Here is a 23,291-nt window from a genome sequence, read left to right on the forward strand (position 1 = left end):
CTCTGAAGTTTTAATTTGTTCATCTATAAAATGGGGGTGATAATTGTACCTGCCCATGAGTTACCAAAAGAATTAAATGAGTCAATACATATAAGGATTTAACACTAGTTAGTGATTATTAAATACTGTCTTCCACTTAAACCATTTATCCAAACCACCGTCAAAATAACTGCATTAGGCAGGGTGAATCATAGCCAAAGCTAATCAGAAAGTCATCGCAAGCCCTGGTAACGGAATATCCTTTGGTGGCTCTGTCAGAACCTCCCTTGACGTGGATGCACAGCTGACTATCTTACCAGAAAGGGCAGCCCATCTCACTGCCAAGAAGTATTTTAGCATCCCTGTCTCTTGTGATTGGGGGAGGGGATGGGACATTCTCTGTTAGCATTCTGTAAATGAACTTAACGAAAATAAGTAACTTTTATATTTTTCCTCCACTCTAGAAAACCAATTTCCTGGGGGCAATTCCAAGAAGTTAGTTTTGTTTTCTAACTTCAGTATGGAACACCCAAGTGAGTCCACAAAGAGCACTGAAGAATAAATAGGGTTTTATGAGTGGGCAGTCTCACAACCGTGACTATTCTTAGAGGCCTTTTTCAAGGCCCGTAAGAAAAATCCTAAGCCTAAGAAAGCATCCAGACTTTCAATCTGTCCCGAAGCTCGCAGCCCCATGGCTTCCTTTTTGCCCACTCAGCATCCCCAAAGAGAAATTGGTGACCATTCCAGACACTTGGAGACTGAGGCCAGGAACATTCTGGCACAAAAAGTAAGCAAAGGTCAAAAAGACTGAGGAGCAGACATAGAGAATGGACTTGAGGACACGCGGAGGGGGAAGGGTAAACTGGGACAAAGTGAGAGAGTGACATGGACTTATATATACTACCAAATGTAAAATAGATAGCTGGTGGGAAGCAGCTGCATAGCACAGGGAGATCAGCTTGGTGCTTTGTGTCCACCTAGAGGGGTGGGATAGGGAGGGTGGGAGGGAGGGAGACACAAGAGGGAGGAGATATGGGGATATATGTATATGTGTATGTATAGCTGACTCACTTTGTTATAAAGCAGAAACTAACACACCATTGTAAAGCAATTATACTCCAATAAAGATGTTAAAAAAAAAAAAAAAAAAAGACTGAGCAGGTTCCAAGGCCCAGGTTGATCAGATGGCAAAATCTAAAAGCCAAAGGAGGTGAAAGTGGACAACATTCCTTTCCTTCTCCAGGCAGAAGCAAGGAAGATTCCACTAAACCTGGGGTCCCCAAAGTGTGGTCCACAGCAGCATCACCATTATGTTACAAATGCAAATTCTAGGGCCCAAACCTAAACCTCCTGAATCAGAAGGTGTGGTAGAGCTCCAGGTGATCCTGAAGCAGTGGTTTGAGAACCACTGCACTAAACCAAAAAAGTGTTTGCATTGATAAAGGAACTGAGAGGCTTGGGGTGGCAGGGTAGATCGAGAGATGCACTGGCTCCCCAGATGTCTGGGGTATGCTCAGTAAGAGGCTAGAAAGACAAGCCCCTCCTAGAAAAGGGCCAGCTCTAACTGAACTTCCCACATGGATCCTGTCTCTCTGTCTGATCATGTGCAAAATGAACCTCAGCTGATGCTGAAACTCTCAATTTCCAAACCAAAACATTCTCAAGAGCAAATACTGGGCAATGACGGGGCTCTCCCACTAAGAGGATCCCCAATGCAAAGTGCCAACTCCCTTGAGCAGAGATCAAGTATTTTAATGTGGAAATAGGGTTTCTAGACAGATACTCAGCGAGTTCTGTTCTGTTGGGAAGTTGATCAGAGACAAAGTTTACAATAGGGTTAAACAAATTCCCAGCACCTTCTTCCTGGTACTCTAGTCAAAATGATCTTTAGTACAATAGTTTTTATCTAAAAAAAGGAAGTTGCAGAAGCTGTGCAAAGAGATAAGGCCAATCATCAGAGATGGGGGGAGGGGTTGGAAAAAGTAAAATGGTTTCCCCTCATCCAGCCCTGATCACTGCTCTCTTTCCAATTGCACTACCAACAGGGAAGGCAGAAAAAAAAAAAGAGAGAGACAGTGAAGAGGCATTAAATAATGTGTTGCCCAATACAGTAGCCACTAGTCATCTGTGGCTATTTCAATTAATCAGAATTTTAAAAAATTTAAAAGTCCCTTCCTCAGTCACACTAGCCATATTTCAAGTGCTCAATACTACACGTAGCTAGTGCCTGCCTCACTAGACAGGGCAGGTATCAAATGGTTCCATCACCATGAACAGTTCTATTGGACAGTTCTGAGTTAGAAGAACCTACAGCTCTTTAAAAGAGGGTAAAAGGAGACCATCTGCTTCACTTAAAGGAAGACTATATCCTTTTTGGTTAGCTAATGATCTAAGGATAAGATACTGGGAGAAGGAGCTAACACCTTCCTGCCATAAAAAGGCTCAAAGAGCATCATTTTATGAAGGTGGAAAGGTTTCCTCTTCCTTATTGGTCTGAGAATCTATTCACTCCCTTTCCCACAGGAAACACCTTAAAAATCTAAAGTGGCTGCTATAACCATTTGTAATCCACTGCTCTCATGTGGAAGTTCATGTGGCAGAAGACAGACTCTGTCCAGGGACCCACACTGCCCAGGTTCACAGATCTTCAAAAACTTTTGCAAGTTTTGAGTTTGGTTATTTGGTCTTGGTCTTAACTAAATTTTATTTTTTAAATCTATTTGTTTTCCTATAGTTAATTAAAAGATTGATACCTAATATTTTAAAAAAAGAAAGAAAGAAAAAGGAAAAGATAGGAAAAAAAGCATCAGTAATTCTACCACTAAAATAGCAACAATGAATTTCCTTCCAATCTTTTTACCAAGTGTTTTCTGCTGCTTTTAGAACAACAACATTCTTTCCCTTTCTTAGGATGGAATAAGCACCTATATTTTCTAGGTTTCTTTGTTTCATTTTTATATAGCACTTTTTTCCATTTATTTGAAGGATTCTTAATATCACAGTAGATTCATAGTTTCTTCCAGATGGGTCTGATAGATTCTTTTGGACTAACACACTTTGTTTCAGTATACTGGAGCCATGTGACAACCTCAGCGCAGCTCAAATCCCACTGTCCCAGAGACTCAGCCTCCCGTGTCCAACCCCAGCATTAAAACAAGGAAAACAGTTTTATCCTCAGGGCCACCCCCAAGGACATAAAAGGGTCTAAAGATATCTCCCCCATGTGTCCTATTCATGGTCCAAAATTCCTTTCCCAGGTGGCCTGCTGTGGTGGGAAGAACAGTGCACTGGAAGTGAGAAGGTTCCACCTCCTCCAAGCTCTAAGGCTCAGGAGATGACCATGCAGGAAGAGCACCTTACTCAGATTTCATGTTCTCCATTCACTCTTTTATTGAGTACATATTAGGTATAATAAAATACAGCAGGAATAGCCAGCACTCAAGAGTGATCCCCACAGCTATGAGTGTCTTTGGTGATTCCTCTCCATGGACTGAGAGCAGCTGTAGTAGAAAGAACATCCCAAGGAAGCTTTTGTAGAGCAGGTGAAAGGGGATACCCAAGAGCAGAGAACAATGGCTGGACCTGTGGCCATCACCCACCAACAAGCCAGATACTTCTGGTGTGGTAGCAATGAGTGCCCCCTCTGTAGGAAGGCTCTCCTGGGAGAACTTTTGAGAGGGAGAGCCCCAGAGGGCCTGCCCCGCAGGATCTCACATCTGCATGAGCACCAGCCCCTTTGGAGAGTGTTTCCTACTCTGGAAGCAGGGGCAGGTAGTAGGGACCCTGGACCACCATGTTGCCTAGTTCCAGGAAGCACCCATGGACTACATAATGTGGCCTAAAAAGTGGAGCCTCCTAGAGTTGGACAAACACAGACTCCTGTCATATGAATCTGACTTTGTGTCTTGCCTCTGGCCCCTCCCACCCCTGTAATCTAAGGCCAAGTCACTCAATCTTTCAAAGCCCAATTCCACGTCTAGAAAATGGAGATAGTAGGAGCACCCAGCCTTAGGGCTAGTGTGAGGATAAAATGAGGAAATCTCTACAAAGCGCTTTCACTCAGCCTGACTCCTGTCAGCTCTTCCTCTTGGTGGTTGCTCATCTACTTCAACACAACATGTATTACTTTCTGTGGGATGATATGTGTGTCTTGGCGGTCCAGTTGGACTTGAAGCCCCGGAGGGGGAGGACCAGGACTTTGATTCCCAGCAAGGATCAGTGGCCCAGTGTCTAGTAGATGCTCAAAACATGTTTGGACACTATCATGACAGCATCTCCATCCTTGCTTGTTCTCTTCTAGGTAGTACTGAGAGGACTCTTACTTGGATTTCACATTTCTTCTCCATCCACTCTTTTTATTGTATGTGCCGAGTACAAAATGTGACTCTAGAGGTCACAGAGATATGGGGATGACGAAGCGTAATTTGGGGCCAGTGTGGAAGCACACGGAGCCCACTGCAGTGCCAGGTAGAACAGACTCCCAGAAGCTGTATTTTAGTGTTTTCTCAACAGGCTGAGAAAGCAAAAAACCAAAAAGGCAAAGAGGCAGGTTCCATTTCATGCAATGCTATGCTAGCAACTGTGAGTCAGAGGGCTACAGAATGACCACTGTGGCAGGTGGCAGTGTCAAACCACAGCCGTGTATTCTTGACACTAACCATAGGTGTCCAGGTATACTGGCCCAGCCTCCTGGCAGCAGGCTTTCCTCAATAACCAGTGCATGCAAGCACACCCCAAATGAGATGGAAAATCAAAATCCCTCCCACTAAAGCACATCCAGACCCTGGGGCCTTGTGCACACACTCCCTGCCCTCTGGCCATGTGCACCTCTCCTGATGGAGCCCCCCCGCCGCAACCTAGCCTCCAGGCATGGAGAGGGATCACCCAGCAAAGAGAGGACAGGGAATCTGAGCCTCAGTCAAGATCTCCTCCCTCCAGACCACAGAGAAGGAGCAGTATCTGCTCCTGTGGGGCCCAGAGCCCCAGTGGCCACCCCAAGAGATGGGTCATACCTGGGTGCCACTGCCTCGCATGATGTCCTCGGGAATGGCGTAGATCTGGTTCTCCATCTCAACCTTCTGGAGCCCATTGTCTGTTACTTTCACCCAAAGCACACGGAAGTTGGTCCCTCCAAGGTCCAGAGCCAGGAATTCTCCATGTTCTGCAGCGAGAAGGACCACTATTAGTTCGGGAAAGACAAGTTATAACTGTTTCACAGAGACCAAAACTTAAAACCCAAGAATCCTGCCATAAACACTGGTCATCTCTGGGTGATGGGGTGGCCAGCGGGTCTTTTTTCTACACACTTTTATGTATTGTCTGATTCTTTTTCTTAATGCTAAACACTTCTATATTACTTTCAGAATTCACGTAAAGAATCAGACAGTTTCACATCCAGTGATAGGGTGCCCACCCCCTCACAAGAGCTATTTCCCAAGGGCTTTCAGCCAAGTCCCCATCAAACTCACAGGGCCCATCAAGTCCTGCACCAGAAGAGCAGGCCTCAGGTTTTTGGGGGGTTTTTTTGTTTTTTTTTTAATTAATTAATTCATTTCTGGCTGTGTTGGGTCTTCGTTGCTGCGCACAGGCTTTCTCTAGTTGCATTGAGCAGGGGCTACTCTTTGTCGCGGTGTGCGGGCTTCTCATTGTGGTGGCTTCCCTTGTTGCGGAGCATGGGCTCTAGGCATGCAGGCTCAGTCGTTGTGGCTCTCGGGCTCTAGAGCGCAGGCTCAGTAGTCGTGGTGCACAATCTTAGCTGCTCCGTGGCATGTGGGATCTCCCTGGACCAGAGCTCAAACCCATGTCCCCTGCATTGGCAGGTGGATTCTTAACCACTGCGCCATGAGGGAAGTCCCCCAGGCCTCAGTTTTGTTCTTCATGGCCCCAGGACACCCAGCACGCTGCTACAAGCTTGTGGCCCCCTGGGCCTTTTGCCAAATTGCAATCCCTGAACAAAATGTACTCTTTTATGTTTGTATACAGTGACAGCAACATCTCTCGGCAGGATGAGGGTCACATGATGGAGTGGAATGGGCTCCAGCTGGCTATAAATTAAGAGGCCTAGCAAATAAGTCAAGTAGGTGTCCCCACCAATAAAAGATCCCAGGTGCTGACTTAAGAGTATATAAGACAAGAGTCAGGCCACTCAGACAAGCCACAAGGCTGGGGCAGAGTGGGGAGAAGGAGACACCACAGACACAAGTGGGTCAAGATCTTCAGGTGTCACCAGGAAGGCACAGTCCAGTCTCTCCAGGAAATAAGCAGTGCAGAATAGGAAACGTCCAGATTCCAGACGATAATACTGGCTACAGGGACACACGCCATTTTACAGCACAGAATGGAAGTGCTGAAGAGGCTCGGAGGCCAGAGCCAGTGCTGGGGCCCAGCGGGGCAGGCAAGGACTGGGGAACAAGGCGGGCTCGTCCCCTCAGCAGCCTCTTCAACCAGTACTGCTCCACCAGTCTTCCAATGTCCTGCCGCACACCTTCTTGAAGGATACATGATTATTTCCGGGGGGATTCACTTGTTGGCACGTTTGTCAACACTCTGCCACTTTCCTGATGGGAGACTTGCCACTGAAGTAAGGGAGAATGGATCGGATGGTCAGGGAAGCGCTCTTACTAAATGAAACAAGGATTTATTCTGACCCACTTCCTCTCAGCGGCAATAACTGTTTGGCCCTGAGAAAAGCTGTATCTGCCCAGCTCCCTGAGGGCACTTACCCACACAGTCCCTCCGGTCCAGAGGGGCAACTTGGGGTGGGCATCACTCACCCGACATTCCGTGGGGACTTGCCTCCACACAACAATGGCTTGCTGGTAACAATATACAGAGACTGGCTCTGGAGCCCACATTACCTGCATCAGAACCCCGGCCACATTTTGGCCGTGGCAAATGCCTGAGCCTCTGAGCCTCAGCTGCCTCATCTCTAGAGGACGAACATCATACCTCATGGGGTTGAGGTGAGGGGAAGAGCAGATAATGTGCCTCAGGTAACCAGCACAGTGCCAAGAACTCAGGACACACTAAATAAGTACTAGAAACTTTCCATCCAGGCTCTCGGCAAACACTGCCTGACACCCACACTTAAAAGTCTCCCAGGCCCAGTATTAGGACTGCCTCTCAGACTGAAAAATGTTTCTTCAGGTGAGACTGAAGAAACCTGTCCAAGGAAAGCCATTGAAATCTTCTCCGGTGACTTTAGCACTCCTCCTCAGGGGTACTAATTTTCCGTCCCTTCCGGGGCATCTGGAGGTCCCCCCAGCCCTCTAGCTACAGTCGCTATATAGCTTGGGTAACCTCAATCCCATCTGGGGAGACTGCCCCTCTTGTGGCCATGGATGACTTTTCCAGGCACTTCAGTTCTGAGCCTCCCCTGGTAGTGGGACGTCAGCCAGTTTGTAGGGAAAACTGTGTGTGGTTGTCATGGGGAATGAAAAGGAAAATCAGAGATGAACTGCCTGCATCAGCACTCTGCCCCGGGACACATGAATGTGCTGAATCGGCAACCGTGGGGGATTGAGGCTGCCGAGGCTGCCCCTGGTTGGTCATGATTTAAGGCCAGCCCAGCTGGATTCACTGGGGAGGACAGCTCCATCAAGAATGGTGCGTTTGCAGTATTTGCTGATGGACTGAAGGGAAACCACAAATAATACGGTGCTGCTGATAACTCCGTTCCCAGGAAGGAATGTCATTCTTTTCAGACTGCGCCAGGTCAGACATTCCTCTGCATCCCTCCTCCCTGATGCTCCCTCCACAAACACACATGATCACAACTACCATAGCCAAAGACTTCATTCCTTCCAGAGTCCAATATCTCTGAGGCAGGCCCAGCATCATGACTCCTGGAGCTAAATCCTAAGGGGACCCCTTGGGACAGTGGATGGACCCCTACCCTAGTGCCTGCCTCTCCACCACCCATGAGAGGCCCTCACACAGAGAGGCAGCAAGCTTTGCTTTGAATTCCAGCTCAGCTGCTTCACTACCTGTGTGGCTTCTCTGAGCGTGTCACCTCAGCTGCAGAACAGGGTTCATAATGCTGACTTTCCCAGGGGTCATGCGCTTACATGAAATACAGAACACATTATGTGAATATATAGGTATACTGTAAGCCATCAATAAACAGCTGCTGCTGTCACTGTTATTACTCCTTTGATTATGTAGCTCCTCTCGTATCCCTACCTACTCCTATCCTACTCCTGGCCCAGGTCCTACCTACACTGTCAACCTTCCGGGACACCCCAGAAGCCCAGAGCAGAGAGTGTGTGATGTGGTGTGAAGGAGGATGGCATCTATGGGCCTGGGACAGTCAGACTGGACGGGCAGGAGTGAGGCTCTGGGGCAGGAGAACATGTCTACGGCAGGTTTCTTAAGTACACAGCCACAGGGCAGACAGCCCAGTAAGGTCCAGCGAGATCATTCTGCTGAATGAGTATACTTGGTATTTGAGGCAATGTATTAAGAAAACATCTCATATTGTATCTGCTTATTGATGGTTCATTTATTAAACAAAATATTTGAGGAGACCATAAGACCAGAGGTAAGATTTCTTTTATTGTTAAGCACGCTGTTATGTCTAGAAAACATTTTTAATGTGATTTTTAAAATGTTCAAACAGTACAAAAGTGGAAAAAATGAAAAGCAAACATCTCTTCTCTTCTCCATGCCTCAAAAGTAACCATTATTAACATTTCTTGAGTGTCCTTAGATACATTTATATTATAAAAACAGGGAAGACTGTTAACTGACACATTCTAAGAAAAGAGTTTGAATTGCTGGTTCTAAGGATTTATGTTTTTGATTACCAAAGATATTAGCAAATTAACTTCCTAAAAATTCTCTCCAAATTCCACATAAACCAACAGGTGGGTGTCACTGTCACCAGTGTCCTATGTTATGTACAATTAATCTTTGCCAACCTCACAGGTCAAAGTGGCAGCTCATTTTTTAAACTTGGTTTCTTTCCTTTGTGTAGGTTAGACATTTTGAATTATTGACTGGCATTGTGAATTCTTTCTTCTGTGAATTTTCTGCTCAAATGTTTTGTCTTTTAAAAATACATATTTATTATTTTCTTAATAACGTAAAAGAGCTCTTTGCATATTAATGAAACTAGTTTTGTTGGTTGTATATCTGCAATTATCTTTCTCCAGTTGGATATTTGTCTTCACTGCCCTTTCTAAATCTCTCCAGTTACTTCTAAATGTTGTCACCACCACTGCTAACATAAAAGAAGCAAGGTTTCACCATAGGTTTATTTAAAAGATCAAATTCATCTTATATTTTCTTATGTGACTTTTTGAAAAAAATGAAGCCCAGAACCCTGTCTTCATCTCTCTTGTCTCTGGGACACAGTTCAGACTTTTCCACTTGCATCTGGATTATTGTGGCAATAAAACAATGGAAAGACAGAGGCAGGTGTGGAGGAGGTTTAGTTAATTTAAGGCCCACCATGTAGATATTTTTAAAAGAAGAAAAATATGTTGTGTGATATTCATAAACATTATCTCATTAATCCTCAACAACCTTATTGGACATCGTGATCCCAATTTCCAGATAAGAAAACTAAGGCTCAGGTCAAGTAACTGAAACCAAGATTTAAATCCAGGTCTAGCTCTCTAGCAAAGTTTTCTACTGCAGTGAGCAAGAAGGCTGCTCATGAGAAAGTTGTAAATCCTCAAATAAGGAATTCTTCATTATTGGGACTTCCCTGGTGGTCCAATGGTTAGGGCTCCGCGTTTTCACTGCTGAGGACCCGGGTTCAGCGCCTGGTTGGGGAACTAAAATCCTGCAAGCCGCGTGGTGTGGCCAAAAAAAAAAAAAAAAAAAAAAAAAGGAATTCTTCATTATCGATGCCAAGAGCATAAAACCTAAAGGTTGCCACAGGCTCTAAGCTAGCCTGCGTGGCAAAGGAAGTGACACTGTTGTTCAGAAGCTGAGTCACTTAGTTAAGATAACTGCTGGATTTGACCCCAAGTTCATCTGACCCCAGCACCCGTGCCAGTCCCTATGCACCTCACCCATATCTCTCGTGGTGCTGGTTCCTGGAAGCTGAGGATTACCTGACGCAGAATCCAGGATGGAAGCAAATAAGCCATAAAGTGATGAAAAAGAAAGCAAAAATGCCCTAATCTTTATCAGTAACTTGGCCCATCCCTCTGGGCCAAATGTTCTCAAACTTGAGTGGGAGGCGGCAGACACACATCCACTGGCAAGAGGTGACACACCCTTCTGCCCAAAGGAACCCAGGACCTACTAAGGCTTTTTGAGGCAGGTTTTTTCAGTAGCCGCAAATTGGTGCTGTCTCATATAATTATACCAAACCTCCGTTCCCACCTCACTGGACACTCCCCAATCTCTCTCTGATGAAGGTTCTCCTAATTAAGAACATCCCCCTCCAAAAGCAGACAAAAGAAGAGGTAACAACCCTCTATCGAAAGGAAATAACGGGGCTTCCCTGGTGGCGCAGTGGTTAAGAATCCGCCTGCCAATGCTGGGGACACGGCTTCGAGCCCCGGTCCAGGAAGATCCCTAAATGCCACACAGCAACTAAGCCTCTGCACCACAACTACTGAGCCTGCGCTCTAGAGCCTGTGAGCCACAGCTACTGAGCCCACAAGCCAAAACTACTGAAACCCATGCACCTCAACGAACAGTAGCACATGCTCATCCCAACTAGAGAAAGCCCGCACACAGCAACGAAGACCCAACACAGCCAAAAATAAGATAAATAAATTTTTTTTAAGAAAAGGAAATAAGGACTCATAGTCAAGAGGAACTGGCGATAGGAGTATTAGGTCTTGCCACCCTCCATCGAATTACCCAATGGTTAAGATTCAAGTTGCTGGGCTTCCCTGGTGGTGCAGTGGTTGAGAATCCGTGTGCCAATGCAGGGGACACAGGTTCAAGCCCTGGTCCAGGAAGATCCCACGTGCCGCAGAGCAACTAATCCTGTACACCACAACTACTGAGCCCGCACTCTAGAGCCCGCGAGCCACAACTACTGAGCCCACGCACCACAACTACTGAGCCCGCACACCACAACTACTGAAGCCCGCGTGCCCAGAGCCCGTGCTCCACAACGAGAGAAGCCACTGCAACGAGAAGCCCGCACACCGCAGTGAAGAGTAGCCCCCGCTCGCCACAACTAGAGAAAAGCCTGTGCACAGTAAAGAAGACCCAACTGCGGCCATAAATAAATAAATAAATTTATTTTTAAAAAAAGGATTCAAGTTGTTCCCTCTGGCAGAGTTTGTTTGCTGACTCATTTCCCATCCTGGACTACCACTCTGCCCACTCTCAGTGAGGTTCTTATCAAATACATAAGGTCAGCGAGATAAAGGGGTTTCAGTTTCTCCTGGGAACTCACCTGTCCCAGGGAAAGGCTAAAGGGGACTAAAATGGCATCTAAGTAAGTAACCACCTGAACGTGATAGTCACTGTCATCTCGGTTGATGGGACATCAGTAATGTATTTGAGCAGGCCATAACTCCAGCATTATTCAAGTCACCCACCCACAATGTCCAAGCAATTTGTGAGGGGTGAGGGCCAGACGCATTTCCCAACAGTCTATTTTCAATCACCAGGTATTTGCCACTAATTAAAATAGATCACCACCTGTTCCTCCCATCAGGAGCTCAGAGCAGTGTGCCAACCAGTGCACAAAGGATGACTTGGGAACAGAACAGGTCTGGTTTTGTTTTGCATTTTTAAGCAGCAGTGCCCTTTTGTCGAAGGCAACTGTGTTCAGAAGTGGCAGAGCACTGCCTTGTTAAGGCTAGAGCCGGAGCCCAGTCCCTCGCCCTGGGCAGGGCTTCTTCAGGTGATCAAATGGACTTCTTTGGAAGCCTCCTTTAAACAAGTAGCTTTGATGCAGCGTTCCCAGAGCTCTGAGGATCCTTGAAGGTGCCATAGTGCCTGCTAGCACTCCGCGACAGATGGCTAAGAATGTATGGCATGGACTCCAATTGAGAGGACAACTAAAAATCTCTAGGTCTTGAGTAGGTAATCCAGCAAAACTAACTTTGCCAGACACAGGTTTCAAGGCACGTATTTCCCAAGTACCTGGAAACACCACAGTCACTACCACCTCTGGCAGCCCCTTTTTAAGTTCCAAGATTTCGGATACTCCATTATAGTACAACAACAAGATGCTGAATGCCAAGATGTAGAAACAGAGAAACATAAAGCTGCTTCAATTGAAGGGAGGGGCCTGGAGCACATACCACTTTGTAAGTGCCCCCCAAAACTCCCAAAACACCATCAGAAAGCACCACCCTGCTGCTTTTATACTCAGGAAATGTTTCTTAAGCTCAAAATACGTGCCACTCACAGAGAAATGTTATACGAGCTCCACAGATGTGAAACTACTCTTCAAAGGATTAAAATATGATTATCTCTCAATACTGTGTAGGCATTGAGTGTGTGAAGATTTTCAGGCAGGCCGACATGGGTTCAAATCCCATTTTAACATGTATTAGCCATATAAATACAGGTAAATTATTAGAAATCTGATACTCAGATTTCATCATCTGTTAAAAGGGGACAGTAATAACCTCCTGTCTAGCCAGCACCTCCCCATCACTCGCCAGGACACAGAGACACAGACACACAGACACACAGTTTTTGGTCAAGAATCAATGCAATGAATGCATAAGGTGTTTGGCACAATACCTGGCATATGTAAAATGTTGAATAAACTCCAGTTACCACTATATGGAGGCTACTTATCAATACAATCTTCATTTTATATTGTAGGCACCATATAAATCCACTTATTAATTTGCACGTATGCAAGCTATTAATCTATGTCCCCACTACACAGCTGTTGATACAATGCTGAGCAACCAAGATAAGGGCTCTTTCAGGGTAAAGGGCCCCTTTACCAGCCTCCATGCACCCTATCACCAGCCTAGTCTCTCTCTATCATATCATGTACTTGCATTATATGACCTAGTATCATTTCCTTTATGATGATAAATGATATCCTTGCCTAAGGGCCCAGGCTTTGGAACACAGATGGCTGGGTTCAAATCCCAATGCTTCTACTTGCCCATTATGTGAGTTTGGGCCAAGTTGCCTAATCTCTCTAAATCTAGTTTCTTTTTCTCTAAGACAGGGTTTATGGTGTCTACCACTGCATCACTGTGAGAATTAATGAGGTGGTTCAGATACAGTGCTTAGCATAGTACCTGGCATTTATAAGCCTACATTTTAAAACTATGGCGATCATCGTCATCATCGTCATTCCCTGCTCTCGAGGGAACGAAGTCTAGCTAGAGGGTAGAGATACATTCACCTGCAAAAAATAATTCACAATTCATGGAAGTGGGGAAGTATCAAAAGATCGATACAGCAAAGGCTTCATCTCACTCTGCCTTAAGACATGCTTATATCTGAACAATCTCGCCAAGACAATGAGGGCAATGAGGATACTACAAAGATAATTTCTTTCTATATTGGAACGCTGGAGAAAAAAATTTGTTAAAAATGTAAATTATTTATGAAATAAATAAATCACTTGGAATGCTGGAATATTTGTAGATTTTTAGTCGGGTCTACTTGAGCTTGTTATTATAATGGTACAAAGTCAATCCATATTTATGGTCAGTTTTAAAAGGTAATAATCTGATTTGCTCCAGAAACTTTTGTTCGGCAACATGCGCCAATGTAAAGCATGAATCTTATGGCCTTGGAGTCAAGACTACCTATGCTTAAAGTCCAACTGTGCCACTAACTGTACACGGGTGACCTTGGCAATCTCTTTTAGCCCCAGGTGCCTTATTTTTAAATTGGAAATGTCTCCCTTGTAGAGTTTGCATGGAGAGTAAAACAGATTGTTTCCATAAACAGATATCATGGGTGCTCATGAAATGATATCAGCTATTCCTGCATTTCCTCTTAAGATGGAACTGTCCTCTGAAAGCCAGATGCCTTGTGATGTGTGTAATGGGCCCCCTGACAGGGCTGTGATTGGGGCTGGTACTGCAATCACATGCATAGTCCAGCTTAGGTTAGGGCTGCCTACGGAGAGGTCAAGATGGTGAGATTCCCGACAGATACAAATAAACAATTTCTCTGTTCAACTCTGCACTGCCCAAAACAAAAAGGGTGGGGGGAGTCACAGACAATAATTATTGGGGCAAGTGGAACTCTCATACAGCATTGGTGGGAGTATAAAATAGTTCAACCACTTTGGAAACCAAAGTTCAAACCACTTTGGTCTGGGAGTTTCTTATAAATTAAACACATCCCAAACCCTATGACCCAGAAATTCCACTCCTAGTTGTTTACTCAAGAAAAGGAAGAAAACAAAAACATATGTCCACAAAGAAGCTTGTGCAAGAATGTTTATAGTAGCTTTCATCAAAAACTGGAAACAGCCCAGGTGGCCATAGAATTCGTTGTCATATAGGATTCCAATCACACCACGAAATCAGCAACCAAAAAGGAGCTACTGATATACACTACACGGATAAAGCCCACATTTTGATGGGTAAATGAAGCCTTGCATAAAGAGTAAATACTATATGATTGTATATATGGGAAGTTCTAGAACAGGCAAAACAAATACATGTGGAAAATTTAAAACAGTGATTACTTCTGGGGGTTGGGGACAGGGACTGCCTGGGAAGGTGCCGCAGGGAGCTTCCTGGGCTGATAATGTTTTCTGTCTTGATAGGGGTTGTATTAAACAGGTATACGTATTTGTCAACTCATCAGATGATATTTAAGATTTGCATCTCGTACGAAATTTTACATCAAAAGAAAAAAGAGCAAAGATTGAACTCTGGTTAATAATGGGCCTGCTGAAGTTCTGGGGTTGAAAGGAACTGATTTCTGCAATCTACTTTGCAATGCCTCAAATAAAACAAGAGGGACTGATGGGAGGAAGGATAGAGGAGTGTGATAAAACAAATCTAGTTAAAATATCAATGTAGACTCTAGGTAGTCTGTATATGGATGTTCATTATACAATTCTTTTAACTTTTTTAAACTGTCTTAGAGAAAAAAACAAATAAGGAGCATTTTTTATATACATACCAGCTGACACCAAATTCAGTTACCTAAGTAAGATATTCTTGAACCACTTACATTTTCATTTTTATCTGTGCCAACTATGTTTCTTTGCACTGCATGGTCCACACAGTTTACAAAGCACAGATATTTTAAAATCAGCCCCCACAGGGCTCTGACTGTTGACATTCTCTTCCTTCCACAGAGAACTCAAACCATAATTTGGAAGTTCATATTTCATGTGTGTAATGGAAGCCTCCATCATAAACAAATGGCCTGAAACTTCCTGAAGTCTCTCCCACATTCTCTACCAGGTCTTTGATTACCATTAAATAGCTGAGACCTGATTTATGAAAGCTGGAACCTGGTCCTTGCTCCAAAATGCAGGGAGGGCCTCCAACGATGGGGATGAACCCTCACACCTGCTCCCTCCAATCAAAAGGACCGGGGAGATTCACTCACCCTCTCTCAGTAAAATCGGTGCTGGCTGTGAGTCTTGCCATCGTGGCTGCATAGGACTGGGTTTACAACACACATGGGAAGGTAACATAACCGATTCCCCCTTAATTCTCAGAGAGCCAACCCTCTGATGTTTCTTCTTTTTACAAATGAGAAAATGGAGGAATAGGGCATAAATGAACTGCTCTAAAGCACACAGCTTGAATTCAAACCCTTTTAAACCTAGAATTCTGATCTTCACTCCTCACCACACACTGCCCTGAAACCACCTCTCACCCCTGACAAGAAATAGCCAATTTTACCAAGGTCTGACCAGGACAAAACTGGGTAAGGAGCATTTGACAGTGGCTTTCACACTGCAAGCTGAAAAAGAGATTAGTGAGACCTGACTAGAGACAGTTTTAAAGTATAGAAGATAATAGATCTGGGGCTTCCCTGGTGGCGCAGTGGTTAAGAATCCGCCTGCCAATGCAGGAGACACAGGTTCGAGCCCTGGTCCCGGAAGATCCCACATGCCGCAAAGCAACTAATCCTGTACACCACAACTACTGAGCCTGAGCTCTGGAGCTCGCGAGCCACAACTACTGAGCCCACATGCCACAACTACTGAAGCCCACACGCCTAGAGCCCGTGCTCCACAAAAGAAGCCACTGCAGCGAGAAGCCCGCACACCGCAACGAAGAGTAGCCCCCATGCGCCGCAACTAGAGAAAGCCTGCATGCAGCAACGAAGACCCAACACAGCCAAGAATGAATGAATGAATTTTTTTTAAAAAAGAAGATAATAGATCTGTCACATTCAAGAATAAACATTAGTTCCTGAAACTTGTTTTGGTTGTATATCAACATTCATATGTATGTGTTTCTTGCTGTGAGTATGTAGTCCAAAAAAGTTAGAGAGCCACTGACTAAGTCCCTTTAGAGCAGAGGTTTAGATCTGAGGTTTAACTTCCCAGATATGAAAAAGTAACACTGGAAAGGGCTGAGCAAGGTTCTGAGGAAGGCTAGCCTGGTGCAGGCACCACGTGAGCAAGGCCTCTAGCCTTCTATAGAAGAGAAGCACAGTCACCAACAGCGACAACAGTGCCGGGACTGCGGCCTTGGCCGGCAAGCAGATGCCCTAGCCAAGCCTCACAGGCTGTGTGACCCCGTCCAGGGGAAAGGCAGTGGTCCCTGCACACAACTGCTCTCTCGTTTCTCCTCTCAGCACTTTACTGGGGTGCCAATAAAAAGAAGAATGTTCACTTTTGACAGGCTTTATCTAGTGAAGAGGTACTGGTCCTCGCTGCCACATTCTATAACACACAGCCCAACTAACGAAATATAAAACTCAAAACCTTGATGTTGAACACTTTCAATTATATTCCCTCATGTTCCCCTCCCAGTTCCATTTTCTTTCTCTCTCTCCAGAAGCAACCCCTATCATGTATCTGGTACACATTTTCTAGCTTATATCCTAACAATTTTAGGATGTGTGTGTGTCCATGAGCAACATATAGCATTACTTGGAGAGGTTTTTTTAAAATAACATTCAACTACTATGAGGTACATGTCCTTCTGCAATTTTTCACTCTTTGTTTCTTAAATGTATCCATATTTATACATGGTCATTTTTGTGACATGCTATATTGTATTCCTTCACATGCACAGTCTATAAACTGTTCCTAATATGCTGTCATTATAAGCGGCACTGCCATGAACATTCTTAGACGTGTCTCCTCGGGTTCATATGGGAATCTGTTCAAGGTATAGTTGGAAGTAGAATTGCTAGTTGTCATATACATATATTTTCAACTTAACTAGTCACTGCCAACCTCACACTCCTGGCGAAACACTACCAATAGCTCAGTACGTATCCTTGAGACTTTACACACCTGTACACACATATATAGTTATATGTGTATATATATATTCTGTAAAATCACACACGTGATTTTACAGAATATGAATTCACATAAATCTATCTCATGCTTTATGATGGGTTGCAGAGGACTGTTTTCTGCATTAATTGACCAGTGCCCAACTGATGGACATTAAAGGGTTTTTCCCTCATTACAGTAAGTCAAGGAACTTTGTGCGTAAATACACTGACACACTAGCTCCAGGACATGTGTAGAACAGACCAGGACTGCTGGATCTACCTCTTATTTTTACAAAGGAGAAAAGGCTGAGTCCCAGAGAACCGGGATGAGGAGCTGGCCCACAGACCCCCCAGCAAATGAGGAATGAAAGGGCTGGGGACCCCATTTCCTACAGTCTGGTCTCTAGTACTCTAGGGGGCACCTGCTCTGCTTAAGTAAATAAAACATCCCAATACACAGTATTCCTTTCACACACTGTCTCCGTTTACACTGTAGAATCTGAGGTTATAAAGAGGTACTCTGGGTATCACAAAAGTCATGTAAAATCTCCCTGCTTCTGTGTGGAAAGAAGGTCAGGCAGATAAGTCTTGCACCAGACACCCCCCCACCCCAAGAAGCAGCCTACAGGAGTCAGCCTCTGGCTCCTGTCCTCAGTCCAGGCAACTCAAATGCATAGAAGCCAAAATCATGCCCGCTGCTCCACTGTGGGTAGAGGTGGGACAAAGACAGGCTCCAAGGACTCTGGCCTGAGGTCAGAGAAAGAGACTTAATGACCACACAATACAGCAACGGATGCAAACTCTAAGAGGCAGTGGGAGGTCTCCATGCTCCAATCTCAGGAAAACAATGAGAATAGAAAAAGTTGGCCCCATACCTAGTTCTCCCCAACAAACTTACTCACCTGCCTATAATCCAGGCCAGACATCCACTCCCAAACCCATTTCAAAAAATTTCCACTGAGCATATGCGTCCTCTGGTGCTGACTGTACAGGCTCACACGTGCACATACACACATAATATATCAAGCTCAGTCTTGATGCCTGGCGTTTGGCATATATGAGTTTGAATCCTGACTCAGCTTCTCATTAGCTATATGACCTTAGGCCAGTTATCTGACCATCCAGGCTCCCAACTCCTCATCTTTAAAAAAACAAAAAAAAAAAGTACTTAAAATTCGTACCTACCCTAGAGGGTTTTTTGAAAAGTAAATAAGTTACTACATGTAGATGCTCAGAAAAGCTGTTAGCCCAGAATATATATTTTGAAAATATTTAGGATACTTGCTTAGTGCTAGTGCCTGAAATAAAGACAAGGTCCCTGGTCTTAAGGAGCTAGTAAATTTAACAGAATGTCATAAAAACAGTAAAAGCAGGTGTGGCTGCCAGTCAGAGGGAGTGGTAGGTATAGTAAATGTGCCATTCTAGAGGGCACATGAGGGATATCCGAGAATTGGAGGAGGCCCCTCACCTCAAGAAGCTCTTTGAAGGGCTGAGACACACACACTCAGAACAATCCTGAACAAGGTCACACCCTCAACGTTGGGTTCCAAGGCTTTAGCAAACATACTTATTTTAGAAATTGTAGAAAGGTACAAAATCTTGTTAGAGGAACGGGTCCCCAAAGGCTCTCACGCAAGTAAGCCTCAGGGACACAGACGTGATGGAGACACTGAAGGCGTGTGGTACAAACGAGCAAGCCCTGTCCTGTGCCTTGCCCCGCCCACCCCTCCCCAGGGTTTCTCAGCAGGTACAGATGCTTCACCAGCAACCAGCCAGCCCTTTGGACTTCTGTCCTCCCTCCGGTTCTCAGACTCTGTGCTTCCTGGTTCCTCCATCAACCTGGCGGCCGCCCCGGGGCTCTTTCTCTCACCCTCTATATATAGGTAGCCATCCCACACCCTTCACCCCTCGTGGCCCCAGAGGTACCTCATCTCTAAAATTGGAGGGTTGTCATGAGGATTAAATGAAACAAACTGTGTGAAAGTGCTGGCACAGCTTAGTTCCCTTCCCTTCTCTGAGGACGTTGCCACCCCTGGGCAGCGGGGCTCAACACCCTGGCATCACCTTTGAATCCTCTCTGGTCTCCGCCCACTACACCCCACCAGGGCCATCCCCTGTGCTCTACCATCCACCCATCACCACCCTCCTCCCCCGCTCTGCATAAACTGCTAATGATGTGCATTACCGATACATTTCTGCTCACACCCCTCAAAAACTTTCAGTTACTCCCCAATGCCTATTACTGAAGAAAGACTCAGTGTTTCAGGTGTGCATGCAAGGCCTTCTGAATCTAGCCCCAACCCACCTTCCAACTTCAGTCTCCATCATGTCCCTTTTCTCCAGTTTAATTCAATCACTTGCTGGGCAGTGCATCATGAAATAGACTCTGTATCCAAATGAGGGGATAACACAAAGCTTGACAGGTTCTAATTGCACAGTTTCAGAGCCTTTAATACCTTAATGTGTACCATGTCTCTTTCACATTCTTCCAAGTTTATTTGGACTTCTAGTAGTCTTTATTCATGGAGTTCAAAACACAGTCTAGAACAACCTATACCACACTGTTTCTCCAACAAGTCTGTGGAACGTGCCAGTTAGATGGGCCCGGAGAGTGATTGACATGGCCTATGGCTGTGACCATATTAGGCACGTTTGTTATTCATCACTTTCATTGTGTGCAATCTCAGTGAAGCTGTAAAATCCCAAACTGAGCCAAACAGCCTTTCTCAGCACATGGATGGGAAACAAACGGTTGACAGCAGTACCCCAGCAGGGCTGACAAAGATTTACTTCTCCTTGACTGCCAGGACTTCCATTCAAATCCCTGCATGCTTAAGTTAACAAGGGTTGGCTTCTGAGGCTTGAAACCAAAGAACCTTCACTGTTGTATATAGTTCTTTGGGTCCCTGGGCAAAGTCACCCAAATCTCTCCCAGGCAATGGAGCACCCAGAGGCTTCTCCCAGGGGTATAATACCTGTCCCATCTGGAGTAGACCTCACAAAGGTAGGCAGCATTTTTACTGAAGCAGTGGGGTGGGTGGTAGCTCCAAGCCCTTTCTCCATCTCCTTGCGGAACCGCTTAGCAATCTCCAGGAGGGTCTCATCGGAAAGACGCATGTGGTAGAGATACTGGTCAACCTGAAAGAGAGGAAAATGAGAGTAGCAACCTATATGTTAAATGAATTACGGTACGCATCTACATCATGGAACATCACTCAGCTCCTCAAAAGGATAAAATCTGTTATGTACGGAAGGTTATTATTAAAGACCATTTAACCAGACTCTATGACAGGACTTGTCTTTTAAAAAATAAATAAACTACAAATTAAAATTAAATTTTATTTCTGGAGAATGTTAAAGACCAGGGGAAAGGCCAGTTAGGGAAAAGAAGAGTTCTTTTCAGAAAGGTTGAGTTTAAATGCCTGTGACAACATCCCTGGAGCTGGGGTTCATTACTGGCCCTCATCTCTTGTCCTCCCCCACACTCGTAAGGCCAGTCATGCCAACCCTATTACCCCTCACCACAGGCCAAGCGGCCATAGCTTCTTGCCTGGACTAATAAAATCCCCGGTTCTACAATACTTTTCCCTCTTCCATCCATTTTCCATCCCCAGACAGACTACTATTCCCCTGCTTAAAGCCTTTCAGTGACTTCCCATTGGCGCCAAACCCTAAATCCTTCCAAGGCCCTACCTATATAGCCAGGCCTCTCCCACTCCCCATCTTACTGTGTGCCTCTGCACTCCTTGTGCAGATCAGCCTTGGTTCAGTCCCCCAACTCACCCAACTTGCCCTTCCCTGCCTAGAAGACTGTTCACGCAGGCCCCATAGATCCTCACCCTGCTCCTCATCTGCGGATCCCTTACCAATCCTTCAGGCCTCTCTGCACGGAGGCCTTCTCTACTGTCCCCAATAAAACAATCAGGCTTCACTGTTTTTTCTGCAAACTCAGACTTTTCCCTTCACAACACCATCTCCAATTTGGAAATACATATTTATTAGGGTCCAAATCATAAGCACCAAGGGCAAGAAGAACCATGACTATTTGTTCACGCTTGCATCCCTGGAGCCTAGCACACTGCCTGACACATTAACAGAGGCTCGATACACATGGTAAGGCAACCTCCCCCATCCTCAGAGGCAGAGGCAGCTCTCCCTAGTCATTTCATTTATCTTGCTTCCAACCTAAATTTACAAGAACTTTTCCCAGATTTAACACCAGGAGAAGGAAAAACAACAGGAGTCCCCCTCAGACAGTCTGCTTCTTGAAAGCTCTCATCTGCCCCGCCTATGGATATTCCCAGTTTTCTCCTAAAAGGAAAAGGTCTGATAGAAATCCATCCAAGGAGGCGCACTAGTTTCCACAACATCCCCGTTCTCGGCAGCAGTGTCCAGGACAGGTAAGGCTGCTGGCCACAAAGGGTAGGAGTAGAATCAGGACCCTTGGACCAGGTCACAGCTGTGCCCTCAAGGTATGAGGGTGGTGGTCCTGGCACTCCCAGCCTCATCAGCAGACTGGGGGACCAGAAGGGACCCTGGTCTTCCCAGCTTCAAAACTCCAGGATTCCCAAGGGCAAAGCTTGGCTGATGACCACTACCACTGCTTGTCATGCAGGGTTTTAAATTTGCAGAAATGAGGATTTCCCCAAATTCCCTTGCTGCCAGCTTTTTTAAAAGAGCTACAGCAGACACCTAACTCCATTGGTCTAAACCAGGACGACTCCAACCATCAATTCTGTTTCCTGGTTTCAGGCTCCTGGCACCTCGATTGCCTTGAGCCCACTGTCTGCCTCAGCCTCCTAGGGCTGTGGGGCACCAGCCCCCACCCCAAGCTGGGTCACTGATCTGGGCTTCCTACAATCCTGGGGAGCCAGGGTGCTCCTGAGGAGGCTGGCCTCCCCCCTAATGATATTTGAGGCTCCCAGGAGGAAAAAGCATACAGCCTCAGACAAGTTCTCTCCCTGTTGGTGCAGTGGGAGACAAATTGCTGGAGACTCTGAGCCCAAGGCAACTTAAATCACCCCAGAGGCCTCCTGTTCCAAACCCAATGATGCCTGGGCTGGCCCAGGAACACTACATTATGGCTTACGCATCTCAGTGCTAGCATACAAAGTCCCAGCCACCAGACCAGAGGCTAATGCCAAGCCACGTCCAGGTACAGCCTGAGATGCCCTCAGAGGCAATAGTAATAACAGCAAACCCTTCAGCAAAACCTGTTTTCAAGGTTTTGTACCCATTAACTCATTTCATCCTCATAACAGCCCTGTGAGGTAGGTAGTGTTATCTCCTCCATTCCGCCAAAAGGGAAAGGCAACATGCCCAAAATCACACAGGTGCAAAAAGCTAAGCCAGGACTGGACAGGGCAGCCCAGCTCATCTGTGCTCTTGTCTGCTCTGCTTGATGAACGCCCCTCTCTGCTTTACAGCAGGGTCTATACAGGCCAAATGGCACTACAGCACATTCAGGCTGGCCATGTCCACTAAAAGGCCATCTTCTATTCCAGTCATCCTACTACACAGATATGAAGGGCAAACGGTGGAGGGCATGGCCCATGGGGCTGCCCTGGCAGATCAGAAGGCAGCAGACATATCTCTGGACATTATCATGAGTTTGACACATGACTAAGTTGGAGCTTCCACATTACTACTTTCCCAAAGAGAAGAGAGGTCCAGAGGCCTCACTGCCACCCACCCCCACCTCCATGGATGGCTCCGGATGTTGCAAAGGAAGCAAGAGAGTTCCTGTGTGGGAAAGCAAAGCCTGTACTGCCTCGTTAAGAGGCTGCACTGTCACTTCTTGGAGTGTGAGGTCACGAGCACAAAAGAGCAAATGTGGAATGGCCATAATTCTACAGCAGCCATGCTTAATTTAACTCTGATGTTTAAACTGCTACAAGCCTTGTTGGAAATCCAGTCTTAACTCTCAAAGAACCTAACAAGTTAAAACAGTCAGACTTTACTCAAATCATGTTGCCCTT

General features: G+C 45.6%; 1 protein-coding gene across 1 annotated transcript in view; it reads right to left on the minus strand.

The window, feature by feature from the left end:
• The window catches only part of HK2 (hexokinase 2), a 59,004-nt gene that overhangs the window by 19,381 nt on the left and 16,332 nt on the right, over positions 1-23,291 (minus strand). Inside the window, exons 2-3 of the mRNA XM_065891276.1 lie at positions 20,289-20,451; positions 4,992-5,140 (exon numbers count right to left, since the gene is read on the minus strand). Coding sequence (XP_065747348.1) covers positions 4,992-5,140; positions 20,289-20,451 — 312 coding nt within the window. The remainder of the gene's footprint in view (positions 1-4,991; positions 5,141-20,288; positions 20,452-23,291) is intronic.

This window comes from Phocoena phocoena, chromosome 14, assembly GCF_963924675.1.
Source record: "Phocoena phocoena chromosome 14, mPhoPho1.1, whole genome shotgun sequence".
Taxonomy (NCBI): Eukaryota; Metazoa; Chordata; class Mammalia; order Artiodactyla; family Phocoenidae; genus Phocoena; species Phocoena phocoena.